At 52.5% G+C, this 17,305-nt stretch overlaps 6 protein-coding genes across 6 annotated transcripts; 2 read left to right on the forward strand and 4 right to left on the reverse strand.

The window, feature by feature from the left end:
- Nucleotides 1-1,304: 1,304 nt before the first annotated feature.
- GCG54_00013601 (Acetamidase) lies at nucleotides 1,305-3,150 on the reverse strand (the record flags this gene model as incomplete). The annotated part of the gene is made up of 5 exons (XM_045413452.1): nucleotides 1,305-1,414; nucleotides 1,467-1,607; nucleotides 1,661-2,317; nucleotides 2,379-2,790; nucleotides 2,854-3,150. The coding sequence occupies 5 exons, from the start codon at nucleotides 3,148-3,150 to the stop codon at nucleotides 1,305-1,307; spliced, it is 1,617 nt and encodes a 538-aa protein (XP_045265086.1).
- Nucleotides 3,151-4,884: 1,734 nt separating this feature from the next.
- On the forward strand, nucleotides 4,885-6,555 carry GCG54_00013602 (Pantothenate transporter liz1; the record flags this gene model as incomplete). Its single annotated transcript, XM_045413453.1, has 5 exons — nucleotides 4,885-4,956; nucleotides 5,010-5,060; nucleotides 5,113-5,216; nucleotides 5,269-6,316; nucleotides 6,388-6,555. 5 exons carry the CDS (start codon nucleotides 4,885-4,887, stop codon nucleotides 6,553-6,555), a joined length of 1,443 nt encoding a protein of 480 aa, XP_045265087.1.
- A 1,215-nt stretch (nucleotides 6,556-7,770) lies between these two features.
- On the forward strand, nucleotides 7,771-9,599 carry GCG54_00013603 (3-hydroxyacyl-CoA dehydrogenase-like protein LAM1; the record flags this gene model as incomplete). The annotated part of the gene is made up of 2 exons (XM_045413454.1): nucleotides 7,771-8,479; nucleotides 8,536-9,599. 2 exons carry the CDS (start codon nucleotides 7,771-7,773, stop codon nucleotides 9,597-9,599), a joined length of 1,773 nt encoding a protein of 590 aa, XP_045265088.1.
- A 205-nt stretch (nucleotides 9,600-9,804) lies between these two features.
- On the reverse strand, nucleotides 9,805-10,638 carry GCG54_00013604 (Alanine--tRNA ligase; the record flags this gene model as incomplete). Its single annotated transcript, XM_045413455.1, has 1 exon — nucleotides 9,805-10,638. One exon carries the CDS (start codon nucleotides 10,636-10,638, stop codon nucleotides 9,805-9,807), a length of 834 nt encoding a protein of 277 aa, XP_045265089.1.
- Nucleotides 10,639-11,523: 885 nt separating this feature from the next.
- On the reverse strand, nucleotides 11,524-13,729 carry GCG54_00013605 (uncharacterized protein; the record flags this gene model as incomplete). The annotated part of the gene is made up of 4 exons (XM_045413456.1): nucleotides 11,524-12,616; nucleotides 12,697-12,779; nucleotides 12,873-12,918; nucleotides 12,990-13,729. The coding sequence occupies 4 exons, from the start codon at nucleotides 13,727-13,729 to the stop codon at nucleotides 11,524-11,526; spliced, it is 1,962 nt and encodes a 653-aa protein (XP_045265090.1).
- A 1,612-nt stretch (nucleotides 13,730-15,341) lies between these two features.
- Nucleotides 15,342-16,806, reverse strand: GCG54_00013606 (uncharacterized protein; the record flags this gene model as incomplete). The annotated part of the gene is made up of 6 exons (XM_045413457.1): nucleotides 15,342-15,748; nucleotides 15,811-16,191; nucleotides 16,256-16,346; nucleotides 16,405-16,509; nucleotides 16,570-16,635; nucleotides 16,693-16,806. The coding sequence occupies 6 exons, from the start codon at nucleotides 16,804-16,806 to the stop codon at nucleotides 15,342-15,344; spliced, it is 1,164 nt and encodes a 387-aa protein (XP_045265091.1).
- Between the last annotated feature and the right edge of the window lie 499 nt (nucleotides 16,807-17,305).

Genomic DNA, 17,305 nt, shown 5'->3' on the forward strand with positions numbered 1-17,305 from the left:
ACTGATTGCACTAAGGTAAATAGTGAACATCCCCACCATTTTTCAACTGCTGACCCGCTCTTGTTGCTCCTCCTATCATCATATTTGGAGCCGGCGACTCAGGAAATCCATCTTCACTTGTTCCAAGACTCAAAAGCCACGATGTGTATTGTAAAAAGAAGAGAGACATTCAAACGACGTTCAATTTAGGTCCGCATCCTGCATTGTGGGTTGAAGATGGCAGTCCAGCCAAGGGCGGCCAAGATTCTTGGCTGGCGGGATGTGATCGCCAAGGGTCTTGGCCAGGTGCATCAATCGTCTTGGCCGCATGACCCCCGGCTCGCTGGATCGTTTGCGAGGGGAGGAGCAAGGGAAACAGATTTTTTGAAATGACGAATAGTTGCCAGTGGCTCTCCAATCTCAGCTGTTTTGCCTTAGATCATGCCACGGGCGTTGACACCTTATTATTTATTAACAACATTTTGCGACCGTAGAAATGTTGTTACATGTCTCCATGAAGACTAAGCACAATTTGCGTGGCACAATTGAAGGACGCAGATCAGCAATGTTTACGGATTTTTCACGTCGCTTTCGGTGCAAGCAAATGACAAGACCTTCATCTGTCTTCATCTTGGGCCATTATCCAAAGCGAGAGGGTTCACCAAGTTTGCTGCAAGGCTTATGACATGCATGGCATGTAGTACTTTTGGATAATTCAGTGAGACATGTTCACTAAGTCTGTTAACAATGATTAACGATGGCGTAAAAGGTAGCACCTGCCAAGCAACCAAATGACACCATATGCAACCTCCATGCACCACATGTAGGTTTAGAGAGCCCGGATGTCGATAATATGGATTCATGCATTTCCCTGCGTGTACAAAAACCAACGTCCTTTTTTCCAATAGCATGACCTCTACATGGCGATGCAATGCATTTAGACGCAAGTTAGCTGGTTGCTCTGTTGCTATGATGAGGTTTATCCCTGGGTTCCTTCATGAGGGAATAATTGCTTGTATATTTCATGAAACGCCAGACAACTTTGAAAGCATCTTGTTTCCCAATTATGCTTAGTGTGCGTATTTAAGAACACACTCACGCAAGAATCGGTTTCTGTTATTAAAAAAAATTGAATCCTTCACATCAAGATAGACTGAAACTTGGGCGGCGGTTATCTTCACATGGAATTACCCCTTTTTGTTTTTGGTTTTCTTTTTCAAGCGTTCTTGTACGCTTGCGGATTCGCAAATCACACAAATGGGATAAAGCCACCTCGAAGTTGACGATAATGAAGACGTATTATTCTATTTGCCTATTGACTCTGTTCAAATAACCTCTAGTATTTGTTTGACCATGGCGATTGCCTTCTCTTCCTCTAGGCGTCTAGCAACAAGTTGCAAGCTGATTGGCATTCCATGAACATCGTTCGGGTCGTCTGCAATAGTGGTTAGCGATGATAGATGAGATTCTGTTTTTATTGTACTCACATTCGGCATGTACTGCTTCGCAGACCGGTCCCAACGGCGTGTCTCCTGAGCTGGGTGCGTCCACACTCTTATCCGCAGACAAGCCAGTAGGGAAAGACACGCAAGAATAATCCAGCACGTTGTAGACACCGGTATATCCCACTGCATCATTGTTAGCACCTTTTCCTCACTTATATTCAAAGGGAACAACTCACCATGCTTAAACGTGCCGTTCTTGACACTTGTAAACGGCGTTGTAGGGCACAGGATGGCATCAATACCCGCCGTAACCCACCGATCGAGGTACCTCTTCTGGAACGCCGTCCTCTGCAGGTGAAGCTGCCACATGTCATATGTGCCGAGCTCCTTTGCCTTGGAGTAAGCCGCCATCTCAGGCCTCCACGGCTCTTCCGTCTTGTCCAACTCCTTCTTGATGGAAATACCGCCGTCCGCGACGAACATGCGGTCGAGCAGACTCAGTCCCTCCTTTTGGTCCTTCGGGTCCCACTCAACAATCTCGTGACCTGCCGCCTTGAGCTTCTCGACGGTCTCATGGAGGGCGCGTGCGACGGGAGGAGTCGGCCTGACCATGCCGTCGTTCCACATGACAGCAATCTTAAGCTTGCTGGGGAGTTCGACATCTCTCCACGCGATGGGGACGCAGCGAGGGTCATATTGCCACGTTTGGCGGTTGACGACTGTCTTGCTGTAAAGCTCGAGGTCGGTGATCGTTCGGGTCATCGGGCCGTTGACAGACTGAACTGCTTCTTGGCCGCCCATGCCGGATCGGCAGCCGAGAGTGGGGAAGCGGCCGAATGAGGGGCGGAGGGTGAAGATGCCGGTGCACGCGGCCGGAATGCGCAGGGAGCCACCTGGAAAATGCTGATTAGCAATCACAACGAAAGGCGAGTCGCCAAAGTTCTCGGGACGTACCAATATCAGTGCCGATGCCCCAAGGGCTGCCTTTCATCACGATCAAAGCAGACTCTCCACCCGAACTTCCACCACTAGTAAGATTCCTGTTCCTCGGGTTGACAGTCCTTCCAAACACGTTGTTGACTGACTCGGCAATCATCATCGCGGTAGGAACGTTCGTCTTGACGTATAATACCGCGCCAGCCTCTTCCAAGAGCGTCGCCAGCGCAGCATCGTGATCGGCCGGGCTACCCACGTGTGAGGCGATTCCTACAGTGGCGTCCAAACCCTTCAGGTTGAAGTTGTCCTTGAGTGAGATCGGCAATCCGTGGAAGGGTCCGACAGGCTTGCCGGTGCGCTCCAGGTGTTCATCGAGAGCCTGTGCCGTTGCGAAGGCGCGGTCAAAGCATGTTTCAGAGAGGCAGTTTGTCTTTCAAGGCGAATGTCAGCGTCAGTTGATTCTATTCCACCATGCGATCGACCCCAAGCTTACGAGTTGATGCGCCGCCGCAGCGCGCTTGCAAAAGGCCTTGGTGACGTCGATAGACTTGAGCTCTCCAGACGCAAGCTTCGGGAGCAGCTCGGCAGCATTGAGTTCGGTGATGGCCAGCTCTTTTGGGGTGAACCAGCCCGATGTCTCAGGCCAACCCGTGACGTCCTCCTGGGACTCTGGAGGGAGCAGATTCTGTGGGATGCGCCATTCTGAGGGGATCGATGATGCGAGGGCCTCGCGCTTCTTGGCACCAGCCAACTCCCAGGGAGCTGAACCTTCCGTTTTAAGACTGCCCATTATTTCGTATTAAAGTCGGTAACGATTTTCCGTGTCGCGGCGCACAAGTTCGAGTGTGCAAGACAGTCCACGATAAGAGAGATTCTTCAGCGCGCGCACCGAGACACGCCAAAGTTGTTAAATACAAGCACGCGCGGCTACCGGGGGCATAAGGACCCTCCTCATGGCGCAATACAGCACCGGTCATCGGTGATGGACTCGGGACGCATCGTCCGAGATCGTGCATCTTGCGAGGGGAAGCGACTAGAGGGCGAGCTAACAGTGCTAGAACGGCGCCGCGGAGACTGTGAGGGGAGTGGAGATCCATTATACAATTTGGGGTCAATCGCTGAGGGTCGGTGTCTCGGCAAGATAAGACGGGCCCGTCCTGTTACCAGGCTGCCGGGGTATCGTTATCCAGTCCCGGCAGTGATAAAGCTGCATATTTATCGATCACAGGAACGATGGAGATGCGGAGACTCGTATGATGCATGAAACCCCGTGGGCAAATGCAGGCCGATACAGGTGTCTGGGCGCAGAAGACTGCGGAGGTGGTCGCGCTAAAGACGAGTCCCAAGCCGTCCTTCGGCCGATTTGCAACCGTCAAAGACGACTTCGTCGAAGAAGCGCGCCAAAGACGGACGGCGGCGTCCGTTGGTTTTCTTGCCGCGAATGGCTGAGTCAATGACGTATCTTGGCGGTACAGGGAAGAGACAAACAGACACCACGGGCGGGAAAGATTTAGGCGTCGTTAGTGCAGCGGAAGAATACCCCGAGCCGACAAGGGATCGTCCAGCGAGTATCCCCGCATCTTGTGATGTCTTAAAAAGGACGTGGTCAAGATGTTTCTCACGGCAGACAAGTCGGTTGAGAGAATCTTGTCTATTCAACGTCCACGGGTAGCAACGACGCGTTGTATCAAGCGCGAAGTGGGACGCGTCTAGCGATTCCGACTAGCCCTAATTCTCTCAACTCAATTCACGATTGATATCGCCGAGCGCCGATGACTCCAAACTCTGTTCTGAAATAATCGCCAGCCTCAATCGCCCCTCAACCACGCGTCAAACTGGTCACAAGGCTGAGCAATTTGGGGGGTTGCTTGCACCGCGTATCCGGCGTGATTGAGCTTCACAGATCAAGAGGCGCAACAGCTTCAACGGCAGCCTCGGACAGGGACCCCGAGAGCCGGGAGGTAAGCTTATCGCTCCTTTCTGGTTGGTGTTGGGACGATCGCACCCTGATGGGATCAGACGGTGATAACGAGTCTTGGAAGCCTTCACAGTGCCGCACACTCGCCGAATCACAACGTTTTGCGACGGAGCCGACACGGTCGGCAATCAGAACAACCTTCGACGCGGACATGCGATAAGACGCCGTGAACAACGCAAGAAAAGGCCGCCGACAGTCGTCTAAACGGTATTGCTCCCGCCGATACTGCCGGGGCCCACGTTAGCAATCCAGCAAAAACTGTACCTGGGTGTTGTTGTTGGGCCACCACAGCAAGACCCTGGCCCCCCTATCGCTTGGCTTTGCTGCCTTATCTTGACCCTATCATCGCGACAACGATAAGTCCAGGGCCCGGTCAAGGGAGCTCTGACAGTGGGAAAGGCGACGTGACCCGGTGAGCTCATAAGAAGCCGAGACTGTTTCTTCGGTATTGCTGCAGCCTCTTGGGTGAAAGGAATGCCTGGTTTTCCGACTCCAATCTTCTTCGTAATTGGTCTCTGAGATCAGATACTCTGGAACGTCGTCAGGATGGCCCTCGATAAGATTCGCCAGTATTTGCATGTTGAATATCAGCCCGGCGAACGCAAGCTCATCCAGAAGGTGAGCTCCTGTGTTGATTGCAGACCGTAACATGCCCGCTGATTGGATCGTAGATTGACTTCTTCATTCTCACGTTCTGTTGTTTGAGCTACCTGGTCAACTACGTGAGTCCTACACATCTACAAGTTGAGGAATTACTCTCTTACAACAGCGCAGCTGGACCGAACAAACCTGAACAATGCGTACGTCTCTGGTATGAAAGAAGAGCTCGGCTTCGTTGGCGACCAGCTCAACCAGATCAATACCTGCTTTACAGTAGGGTATGTTGTCAGCATCGCCCATTGCTAAGAGCCATTGTTGACGTCCGCACAGCTATGTCATTGGCCAGATTCCCTCTAACCTCTCCCTTCACTATGTGAAACCGCGATTCTGGTTCCCGCTCATGATGATCATCTGGGGCGGCTTGACCATGTGCACCGCCAGTGTCCACAGTCCGAAGGCCATCATGGCTATCAGATTCTTCCAGGGTGTCGCCGAAGCATCAACCTTCGTCGGCACGCACTACATCCTCGGAGCATGGTACACGGAGCGCGAGCTCGGCAAGCGAAGCGGCATCTTCACCGCGTCCGGTCTCGCGGGAACCTTCTTCGGCGGCTTCATCCAGACCGGCATCCACAGCAGCATGGACGGCCTCCACGGACTGAGCGGATGGCGCTGGCTTTTCATCATCGACGGCCTGATGACCATCCCCGTCGCCATCTACGGCTTCATCTTCTTCCCCGACACGCCGCACACGACCAAGGCGTTCTATCTCACAGAGGAAGAGCGCAAGTTGGCTGCGTCCCGCGTGCCTGAGATCCAGGAGAAGTCGCCGCTCACTTTCCGCTTCGCCAAGAAGGTGCTGACTTCGTGGTACTGGTGGGGATTCGTCATGCTTTGGATCATCGCCGGAGAGACGGAGTCCTTCAGCACCAACTCGCTTCTGGGACTGTACATGAAGAGCCACCCGACGAACAAGTACACCATCCCTCAACTTAACAACTATCCCACGGGTGTACCGGCCGTCGGCATCGTGTCAACCCTCTTTTGGGCAACGCTCACCGATTTCCTGGGCGGAAAGCGATACCTCGTCGCCTACTTCATCGGCCTCACCGGTGTGGTGACTTCCATCATGATCCTCGTCGCCGCGAAGGACCCCACCAGCGCCAAGTCCACCTCTGTAGTCTTCGGTGCCTACTATTGGGCCGGTGCCGTGTACGCCTGCCAAGCGACCTTCTTCGCATGGTGCAACGACGCGATGAGATACGAGGAAGGCGTCTTCCGCGGCGTGGTTCTCGCCGGTATGAACTTGGGCAGCAATGCAATCAACGCGTGGTGGAGCATCGTCTTTTACGGCGCATCGATGGCGCCGTGGTTCACCGTAAGTCAATTTCCCACCCGCAGCTGTCAAAAGTCACATGTCATGAGGCCAGGCTAACACGCGAGTTGCAGAGGGGCATGTGGGCCATGATCGCCAGCTCCATTGCTCTGATCGTCTGGACCACCGGACTGACCTATCTGACGCACAAAGAGGATCAGCGGAGAGTTTTGCATGCCCAGGAGGCGGAGGCAGGGTCTGTTACCAAGGGGCCGGATGGGAAGGATGATGATAACGTTTAATGATAATAGGTCGAATGGGCTATTGATAGTGGGGAGTTCGCCAAGGTTGTTGTCTCATAGCAAGATACCACGACTTATCAAATTTGATGCAGAAGACAATGTTGAATGCAAGATGCAGGTCAAGCATGACCAGCAATGAAGACGGGATAAGTCTCATGTCCTTGAAGTTCTCACTCATGTTCTATGTGCACGAGTTTCGTGAAAGATCGCTAAGGGCTGCGACAGCGCAAACGCTCCCATATGAGACATCATCGGCAGCCCGACCGACCTTCACAATTATGCTGGGTTGCCCAAGTATTTCGAAGAATTGACGGGATTCGGCAGAGTTTACCTCCGTCAAGCTGCCCCGGGTGTAGAGCGATCCTCGCGCCTTATCATCTCCGCGAAGGAACGGCAGCAACCTGGTGACACGAATAGCGGGATACGGGCTTGGCCAGCTCATCTTTCAATGCCGAGGCCGGGAGTGGGGGCTCCACCGCATAAGCTCGCGGGTGCCGAGGCCGGATCCATAAGAACGGGCCTGCCCCACCAGATGCCGAGGATGCGGACTTAGCGCGGAATTGCTGCTTTGCCTAGAGCGGTCGAATTCCGCTCAGAGTATCGAGCTGGTTATGAGGGATCAAACATGAGAAACACTTCAAGACGTCCGACGAAACATGTCCCAAGCTCCATAACGATAGGGACGCTGCCTAAATGATCATTGGACGCAAAGATTTCCGGTTTTATGCTCTCTGAGCCAAGGTGATGATCACTTCGAGCGTCCCCAAGTCGCACGCGGAATTGAAGAATTCAGGTGGGCCCGCTAGACGGCGATGCCGACCCCGGTGATCGGCACCAAAATCCCGACAATGGGCCCAAGTCCCAATTTATCAAACAACTGCGTCATCCGTCTGAACTGTGTTCTCGACTCACGACACGCCACCAACCGCGGTTCCCATGGGGGCTGCCTTTGACCCTGCATCCGCGCGACCCACGGCATCCAAGATAACGGGACGCCGACCCTGGCTGGCCCGGCACCGTCGGAGAGATGACGAACTTGGCCCGCCGAAAAGTTCGACGGAGGTTTCTAGTCGACTTCGAAGGCATGCGTATAAATATCTCCCGATGCTTGGCTCCCTCGTTTCGTAGGGCGCTTCGATATTGAGAAACATTAACGCATCTGAAATAATTGATACGCTTTTCTCTCCACAACCAAACATAATCACACTCACATCAATGTCTTCATTACCATCAAACTACGGCGAGCGCCCGGTCGCGGTGCTCGGCGGAGGCGTTCTCGGTCGCCGCATTGCTACGACTTGGGCTTCCGGCGGCTACAACGTCCAAGTCCGCGAACCAGACGTCAAGCAACACCAGCCCTGCCTGGACTACGTCAAGCAGAACGTCGACAGCTACCCGGCATCAGGCACGAAACGCCCCGGTACCGTACAATGTTTCCAAGACCTCGAGACCGCCGTCAAGAACGCCTGGCTCGTGATCGAGGCCGTACCCGAAAGGATCGAGATCAAGATCGACACATTTGCTGAGCTCGAGGCCAAGGCACCCGCAGACGCCATCCTGGCAAGCAACTCGTCTTCATACCGCTCCTCGGAGATGCTCGACAAGGTCAAGGATGAGACTAAGACGCGCATCATGAACACGCATTACTACATGCCTCCGGGCAATATGGTCGTCGAACTGATGACCTGTGGACACACCAACCCTGATATTTTCCCGTTCATGACGGACAGGCAGAAGGAGGTCGGCACGAGGCCGTTTACTGCGAGAAAGGAGTCGACTGGCTTCATCTTCAACCGTCTGTGGGCTGCGATTAAGCGCGAGACTCTGTGGATTTTGGCTGAAGGTGTCTCGAGCCCAGAGGAGATTGATGCTCTGTTCGTTGAGCTTGGCAAGCGTGGCGTGGGACCTTGCGTGATGATGGATGGTAAGCTCACCCGATCCTGACTTAATCTCCCGTGCCAAGTACTAACATTTTGACAGAGGTTGGTCTCGACACTGTCGCCTTCATCGAAAAGCACTACGTCAAGGAGCGCGGCCTCTCTCCCGAAAACACTGTCGACTTCCTCGAACGCGAGTACCTCTCCAAGGGCAGACTCGGCACCAAGTCAACCAAGGGCGGTCTCTACCCTCACCTCCCCAAGATCGTCGCCCTCGACCTCGGCCTGGGCCGCTCCAACAACCAAGCAACATCTGGCCAAGTCATTCAGCTCTCGTCGAAGGGCAAGCTCGAGAAGGTGCTTGTCGACCGCCAGCACGTTCCCGATGGCATCGACATCGACGAGGAGACCAAGCGCATGTTCTGGACCTGCATGGGCACCCCCGGCGAGCAGGACGGTGCTGTCTACTCTGCCAACCTCGACGGCAGCGATGTCCAGTCTTTGTTCGTGCCGGGTGTCATCAACACGCCCAAGCAGCTCGTGGTGGAGCCTGAGTCGAGGAAGATTTACTTCAGCGATCGCGAGGGTATGAGAGTGTACCGATCCAACCTCGACGGCAGCGAGCTCGAGACCTTGGTTGCTTCGGGAAATGATCCTGAGGACGTCAAGTCATGGTGTGTCGGTATCTCCGTCGCTCCCAAGCTTGGCAGGTTCTACTGGACTCAGAAGGGCGCACCCAAGTCAGGCCAGGGCCGCATCTTCTGCGCCAACATCGAGATGCCCGAGGGAAAGACTGCCGAGACGAGAGACGACATTGAGTGCTTCCTGGACAAGCTGCCCGAGTGCATTGACATCGAAGTCGACGAAGACTCGAACACCATCTTCTGGACTGACCGCGGTGAGATCCCCAAGGGCAACACCCTCAACAGGGCTCATATCGACCCCAAGACTGGTCTATTGGCGGCGACTGGTTCCGAAAGGTTCGAGATCCTGGTCAGGCATCTCAACGAGGCCATCGGCGTGAAACTCGACAAGGAGAACGGCCACGTCTACTTCGGTGACCTGGGTGGAAGCATCTACCGCAGCAACTTTGACGGAACGGAGAAGAAGAAGCTGTTCTACGATGAGGACCGGGCCATTTCTGGAATTGCGCTCCTGCGCGACTAGACGTATCGGGAGGCGACATGCATTACGGCGTTTAATGATGGGCATCGCGTTGATTAGCGAATTGTTTGCATACCCTAGACATAGACTCTTCAGACTAGAGACGGTTGAGACGCGTGGCGATTCTTCAACCTCTGAACTAATCACACATCAATTGCTTGGAAGCTTCATTTCTATCATGGCTCTATTGTGTATATGCATCCCTCATCTATGACTGGGCTGGTGCCTCTGCAGCCACCGCATAGCTGACCTTTGACTTGCCCTTACTCCTGGAGATCTTCCTCACCGTCGTATCACCACACAAGTCCGTCGTATCGACATGCGTTCCTCCGCAAGGATACACCTCCGCGCCCACAATCTCAACGACCCTGAACTTCTCCCCAGGCGGCGCCAGACTCCTGTCCGGGATAAGCCTCTCCAACCCCCGCTTCTTAAAGTCCTCTTCATCCCAGAAGTCAACCTTGACCGGCATCTTCGCATCCAAAAACTCATTAACTTTCGTCTGGATGGAGTCCTTGTGCTTCCCATCAATCAGCCCCTGAAACTCACAATTCGCCGAGTCCGGAAAATGCGACGCCTTCAGCTCATCGAACCCCTCGACCTCCTTCTCCAGCAGATGCCGCACCGCTGCACCGAGCACGTGGCCAGCAGTGTGGTACCGCGAGTACAGCAGCCTCTTCTCGACGTCAATCGCCTGCTCCACTTCGTCGCCCTCCTTGAATATCGCGTTCGCGCCGCTGAAGCGCCCGAAATGCAGCACCTGGCCGTCGCGCACGCCGTCCATGCGCACCAAGTTGACTGAAAATGACGCGCCTGACGATGTCGTCATGGAGCCGACATCGGAGGGCTGGCCGCCGCCTTGGGGGTGGAAGATGGTCTGCTCCGTCACGACGACGTGGTCTTGGTCGCTGCCATCTTTGAAGAGCTGACGGTTGGACTCTTCGAGGTCGGCGAAGGGGCGGATTGCGGTGACGATTGTCTTGAGGGTGTGGAGTTTGGCGTTGTGCTGGAAGGCCAGGTAGGTGCGGGCGGCTGCGGCCATTGTGACTGATGAGGGGCACGGAAATGCCCTGAGTAAAAGATTGACGGTCTCCGAATTAAAAATGCGATGAGTGTTACGCTCGACTTATGATTATCATGAAATTTGGCTCGGTGTTCTGTTTCATTCTAAGATCTTCCAACCAATTGACATGAAGGGCGCGCCGTAGTTGAGGAAATGTGGTCCGAAGTGAGCTTAAAGTGGGTCTCAACATTTGCACCCAGGGACACTGACGCTGGTCAGGGACAAATAATTAAGCGACGCGAATACGCGGCAATCTTTTAGTGAGCAGAGATCTTCTCCCATTTCCTACTACTCAGGCTAAAATAACAACTCACAACGATTCTTTTTTAAGTCCAAATTTGGAATTGGATATCATCAATGGGTTGCTAGGTCGGCAGTCCTGTTGAACAACGGTACACTTCATAGGATAAGGTAGCGAGAACGAACTTAACAATGGTTGCGCATGGGACCTAGCAAAAGTGCCTATCAGGCTGTAGTGAACACTAAAGTGAGTAACACGAATGCCAAAAGTGTATTGTATTACCAATAGCACCTTCGTAGCTGGCGAGGGCAAGTTCACGACCCTTACCTGATGCGACGAGAATAAGGCGCCTGCAAATCTCGTGACTCAAACTTGCTGCTTCACAAACATTCACGGCTCCTATTCTCCTGTGAATCGGAACCGGCGCCAGGTGTCAGCGGGCTCAATTTCGACGCCGTTGTTTCCAGCCAAGTACCTCTTGCCAACCCAACAAGATCGGGCACAATGCATAGTTCAGTAAGAAAATTTTGAACACCAGCGATGATCTAAATATATGAGGCATCGATAGCTTATCCGGGGTATGATCAAGTCGTATGTGTGTGCGTATACAAGCTCTCTATCGTCTACTGCGTCTTCTTAACCAGGTCCCACTGACCTGGGCGTTCCTCGTGAAGTCCAACCCTAACGGCTCCTCCTTGCACGTTTTCAGAGAAGCATTTCTCTATTTCGGCTCCTTCAACCATGCCCCCGTCATCTTCAAAGATTGAGGCCACTAAGCCGTCGATACTCAATCCACCAGCAACAGCTGCAACGCTCTCTGAGTTGGACGCCAACGCCATGCAGCCCAAAAGAAGTCCAAATATGGCAAAGACAATGTTTAGCACAACAATGCCTAACAGAGGAGCTCGCGGGACACGCGTAAGAATGGCAGACCGTATCGTCGACTCGGCAAGGTTTGAACGACCCTCGTAAACAGGAGCTAGGATGGATACGGCTACCCGTGAGAACTGCGTACCCCATTCAGAGGCTATTTCAGCAGAGCTATTGCCCATGATTGCTATGTCGGTGCCTTGGGTTATCATGATAGAAGGCGTACCCGGCGCTGGGATGACGCTGTTGTATAGCCACGCGACAGACCCATTGGCAAGTGTGGTAGAAACATGCGAGAGAGATCCGTTGAATGAGGTATACTTCACCTCGTATGTAGCTACTTGGCAGCGCAAAATGAAGGCAGCGCCACCATGTACCGGAATTGTTATCTCTGGATCATTGGGAATGTTTGAACTTTTGACTCCGAAGTCAAGGCGGAATGCCACAGCCATGTACCAGCTACTTGGCAGATTATGTCCGGGAGAAACAGAAATATCGCTGCGATCTTCTTGTGAGCTGTAATTGTTATACGGCTGGGTGAAGTTGTCATCCAGGAAGTCGGCTCCAAAGACGAGATGTTCATCATTCGCCTTCCATGAGGTTGCGGTCGAGTTGAGCGTTATACTCTGAAGATCACCGTAGAATCCAGAGCTGCAATTATATGGAGTAGCAGCTCCAATAGGAGCGCTCAGTTGACACAACTGGCTGATAGGCTTGCAGGAGGTCTGGACACCAATGGTACTGGCGGTGTATTCCAGCTCGTTCGATATTGAATTGGAAGCTGGGCCAAGAAAGATGAGGCTTGCATCTGATCCATCCGAGGCCGGCGTGGTGAAGTTAAACAGGCTATGTTGTGTCGACCTATCGCTGAATACCGATGTAGTTTCTGACGAGTCTTCTAGGCCTTGTCCAGTGACGGCTCGCACGTAAGTGCATGGGTATTCATGGAAGTCGTCGAGCGAAGTGCATCGGCTAGATAAGCCTCGGCTAAATGACTGCTGCACGGCGTCTGAAGTCGAGTTTCTCATATAGAGCACAGCCTAAAATGGGTTTACATCGTCAGCTATTCCGTACTTTGCATTATGAAGTCCCGTTGACTTACTTCGGTTGTAAAATGAAGCAAAGAATCAAGTCCGAAAATTGCCAAGCTGCCGGAGGAAGAGCATCAGCCTGAAATCCGGAAGCGCTTGAAATGACCAGCAAAGCTTGTCTTACTCACCCGAGGAGTTGAAAAATTATCAGAACGGCACCGGTTGATTTGATCAAAGAAGCAAACTTATGCTTGCTTGTCCACCCGTACTTCACGTACTTCCAAAGATGCCCAAGTGAGCCAGTCGACAGACCTATTAGGAGTACCAATTGATATGGTGTCGGCAGTCGAGCCATTTCGTTTGTGGACGATCTTTTAAGTAATCCCTTGGCCGTTCTGAAGAGATAGAGACCCATCACAATGCTGGCTAGCCGGGGCGCAACGCTGCTACTCCATGAAGAAACAAAGATCAGCCGAGCAGCAGGAAAATCTACTATATAGTAGCCTAAAGCAACAGCATCATCGCTCGTTGAATCAACGGTCTCGATCCAATTCTTGATAAGAATGCCCAGAAGCACAGCTGAAAAACAAAGCATCGGGAGGCTAGCTAGTGCGGCGTAGAAGACGATCCATTTGGCAGCGTCAAAGCTTCCCTTTTCGCGAGGCTTGTTGATGAAGGCAACATCTTGATCGTGGTTGTCCTTTGTCGGCCGTAAGTCGGTGGTCTCTTGCTCGTGACGATTCGCTGCCTCGGCAGCTTCGTCTTCTGAAATGTCTGATACAGCATGATGCTCGCGGGGCCCAGAGATGAAGGCAACGCCTTGATCGTGGTTGTCTCTTGTCGGCAGTAAGTCGGGGGTCTGTTGCTCTTGACGATTCACTGTCGAGGCAGTTTCGTCTTCTGATATATCGGATACAGCATGATACATACTGGGTGATGCATCATCTGAGTCTCTTGGGCGTAGGCTTTCCATTATACGTCTTGATTTGGCGGAAGACGCTAAAAATAGCGAGAAATCATAGAGCAACAGAGGTAGAGCTCCAAATAGGGGTGGGTCCCTGGGATGATGGCAGTTTTAGATGCCGAGTCAACCACTTCTGACATCCCGTGGCGAATGGCGAAATGTGGGCCAAAAGTAACCAAAAACTGAGTGCGGCTGAGCTCATGCATGTTTAAGGGCTGCGCCATGGGTTTGGAAGGTCATGAAAGGTCGGAAGCCTCGAATTGTCATTCTGCTTCGCACTCATTTGCTGTTACACTGGCTGCTGTAGAGGAAGCCGTCAGCCCGATGCAGGGCACCAAGGCGCCTGTAACTCTAGAGGTGAGGTATTAAAGAGGGGTATTTGAATGGATGGCAGCAGTCATGCATAATGCCTGCCAATGGATCTGATGAGATCCTGGCTTTGTGGGGGCGGAGCTGCATCTTCTGTAGATCATGACATGCCAATAACACCCGGTAGCTGACATGTTTTGTTCTCAGTGTTAACCAGTCGTCGCCGATCGGTTATCCGTCAACAACCAACTCTAGTGTCCTTGTCCGTCCAAAAACGAATCGGATTGTCAATGACTCCCGGCCAGCTTCACTTTGGTTGAAAATGCCTGTTGAATGTACTCTTTCCGCCTCGCTTAGCTTCTGACCACCCTCCCCTCATCGCTGTTGCTGACTAGGCGTCATTAGCTCTTGGCTCACAATCAGGCAGCCAATCCGATCCAGAGCCCACGTCTGTGGCCGCAAGAGACTCATGATCATGCAATGCATCTGCATCAGCATCAACATTTCCGAGTTTCTCATGGGAAGCGACCCTTCTCTCGCCTTCCAAAGTCTTTCTGAGTGGTCGCCTGATCGCTATCTTCATGCAGAACCACCGCACCTTGCCTCCAGGCTGCTTGTTCTTGGACCTAGCCCGCCCAATGGTTGCCCAAATCTCCAACTTCGACAGGCTATCATTAGCCATCTCTGACATCGATGGCCAAGCTTACCAGAAGATTGTTGACGAGGGGCGCGACATCCGCGAAAGACGGCGTGTCATGCGATACGTGATAAGTTCCTTCCTCGCACCAGACCTCGATCCATGCGGGACCGCCTACGACCTTATCGTGTCGGCGCATGGCTTGGCAAACAACCGGAACCAAGGACAGTTGACCCCGGAAGAGAAACTTCGGAAAATAATCGACGGCATGCCACAATAGGTTGAGGTTACACATGAGACATCGATGGACAACTTTGCGAAGGAAGCCGATATGCGATGCTTCTTCACCAACAATCAACAAGCTCGAAGTGCAGGGCAATCAACAAACTTGGCAATGGTGGCGGTTCCTTTTCCTGCGGTCTCTGCCATCTTCTCCATGGATGGCGACTTTACCGCAGGGCAGAGACTCTTCGGAGTCTACTGGGCCATTATCCTGTCGGTGACTGGACATATGTTGTTCTGGATCATCTTCTTGGTCGAGATATCTGAGTACCGGAAACCAGCCGGGAAGCGTTTGTCACTTTTACAGACCCCCCTAAACCCCTTGACAACTCATTAACATTGATATGACTACTTCTTCTGGTCAAGTCCTTGCCAGGGCAGACGTGCGTTCCCGAGCGAAGAAACGTCCCCCGATTCCTCCGTAATAATGCTGACAGACTGGGTCTTTAGTATGTGCTGGCGGCCGCTGTCATCGGAACTGCGGTCGCCCAAGACCGTGGCCTCGAGGACGCTGTCCCCCTGATATCTACTGTTCTTGGTCCCACTGCGCTCGGAAGAATTCCAGTGTTTATTGTCGCAATTTTCGAGCTGATAAGATGGCGTGAATTGATTGCTCTTGTAGGCTGAATTCCCTCTGCTTGACCGCAGCGCAGTGACGACTTTGGAAACCAGAGGCCGCAGTCCCGCCAAAGACCCGGCCACCAAGCCAAGGTTGTACTCAATGGCCATCCAATACAAGGAACTCGCTCCCGCGTCTGTGGAGTAAAATCATTAGCGACTCGTCAAAGTCTTTTGAAAGCCAAGTGTTCGAACTTACAAGTTGTGTCTGAGGATCCAGACTTATAGAACTGTATGCTTTCGAACCTGATGGCGGGCGCGATGCAGGCTACTAAGCCGCTTCCAAAGACCAATAAGAGAGCCGTCTTCTTGGCAGAGCCAATGTGTAGTTTCACCAACGCCGGGAATGGAAGGAGGAATATGATAATGTCACAGGCAAAAAGTGTGGCGGCCTGGTACATGAAGATTCCATAGGTAACATCCGTGGAGAAGCAGTATTTTGCCCTGTCGGGCGACATGAGGAACTCCAGTTGATACGCATATTTGGGTGGGGTGCACTGAAACGCTCCAACGATCGAGCCCGATATCGTAAAGAGCACAAGGAATATCATCAACCCGAGCGTCGTGTGTTGAATATAGGCTAAAAGAGAAGGTCAGATCAGGATGCAACGGAAAGAGAAATGTCAATAGAGCAGAGAACCTACGTGTTGGGAACACTCGCCGCAGGAGTAAAAGGATGCTGGACTTGACGGCTAGAGAAACAAACAAGTATATGCAGATGCAGATGTAGTATAACTGAAAGGTCGTATTAGAAGCAGCTTCAGTTGATCAGCCAGGAAAAGAGAATATGTACCAAAAACCACATCTCCAAATGCTCTTGTGAAACATGTTGAATGTGTTTCCCGACGCCGTAGTGCACAATAGCCAGCCCAACGCCATTGAACATGGTTACAGAGATCTAGCGCAATCATTAGTACTAGCGGTCCTGAGGGACGATAGCGTTGACAAGATAACTCACCAAACCAACGAGGCAAGCCCAATCGTCAATTCCAAAGGCGTTGATCACATATTTGCGAACGTAAAGCTTTCATGACACCAACTGTTAGCAGTTTTCCTGATTATCACACTTTCGAATACATACCCTCGTGCTGCAAACCAAGATTGCTAAAACGCCTGTTGATATGATGGTCCCATACGAGACAGCGATCTCATACTTCTCATCAGCGCCAAGCTCCGAACTTCCAATGTTTGACATCTCTAGGATTCGGGAAAAGATGCCCGCGATGAATCGGCTGAGGGGAGCTTGTGGTCAGTGACAGAGCAACAAGTGCCAAGAGGGGGTTGAAAACACGGAGCCTGCATAACTCCGGTTGACTCCGACTATATATGAGTTGGCGACAATTTCTGCCAGAACTTCTGCCAGAACTTACGAATCCTTCAGGGGCTCTCCACCGTCTGTCTGCAAATGCCGAATATGGGGAATAGACCCTTGATGCTGCTGTACTAGGTAGTAAGCGAGTGATCGGCCACGAGGAGATGGATTCATTGATACGGCCCTGCAGACTGACAGGGCGCTCGCTGTCGCTACCAGACCTGACTCGCCTCTTTCTTTGGTACCTGGAAGTATCTGGTTGGTTTGGCTTGCGCACCAACACACGGCAGAGGGGTTCCACATTTCGCTCTACTTTTTTGACTTTGGGTACGAGATGATCATGTTGCCGGAAACGCCCCCCGGCATGACCTCCCTTGGCAGC

Source organism: Colletotrichum gloeosporioides (genome assembly GCF_011800055.1).
Source record: "Colletotrichum gloeosporioides strain Lc1 chromosome Unknown consensus_38, whole genome shotgun sequence".
Classification (NCBI taxonomy): domain Eukaryota; kingdom Fungi; phylum Ascomycota; class Sordariomycetes; order Glomerellales; family Glomerellaceae; genus Colletotrichum; species Colletotrichum gloeosporioides.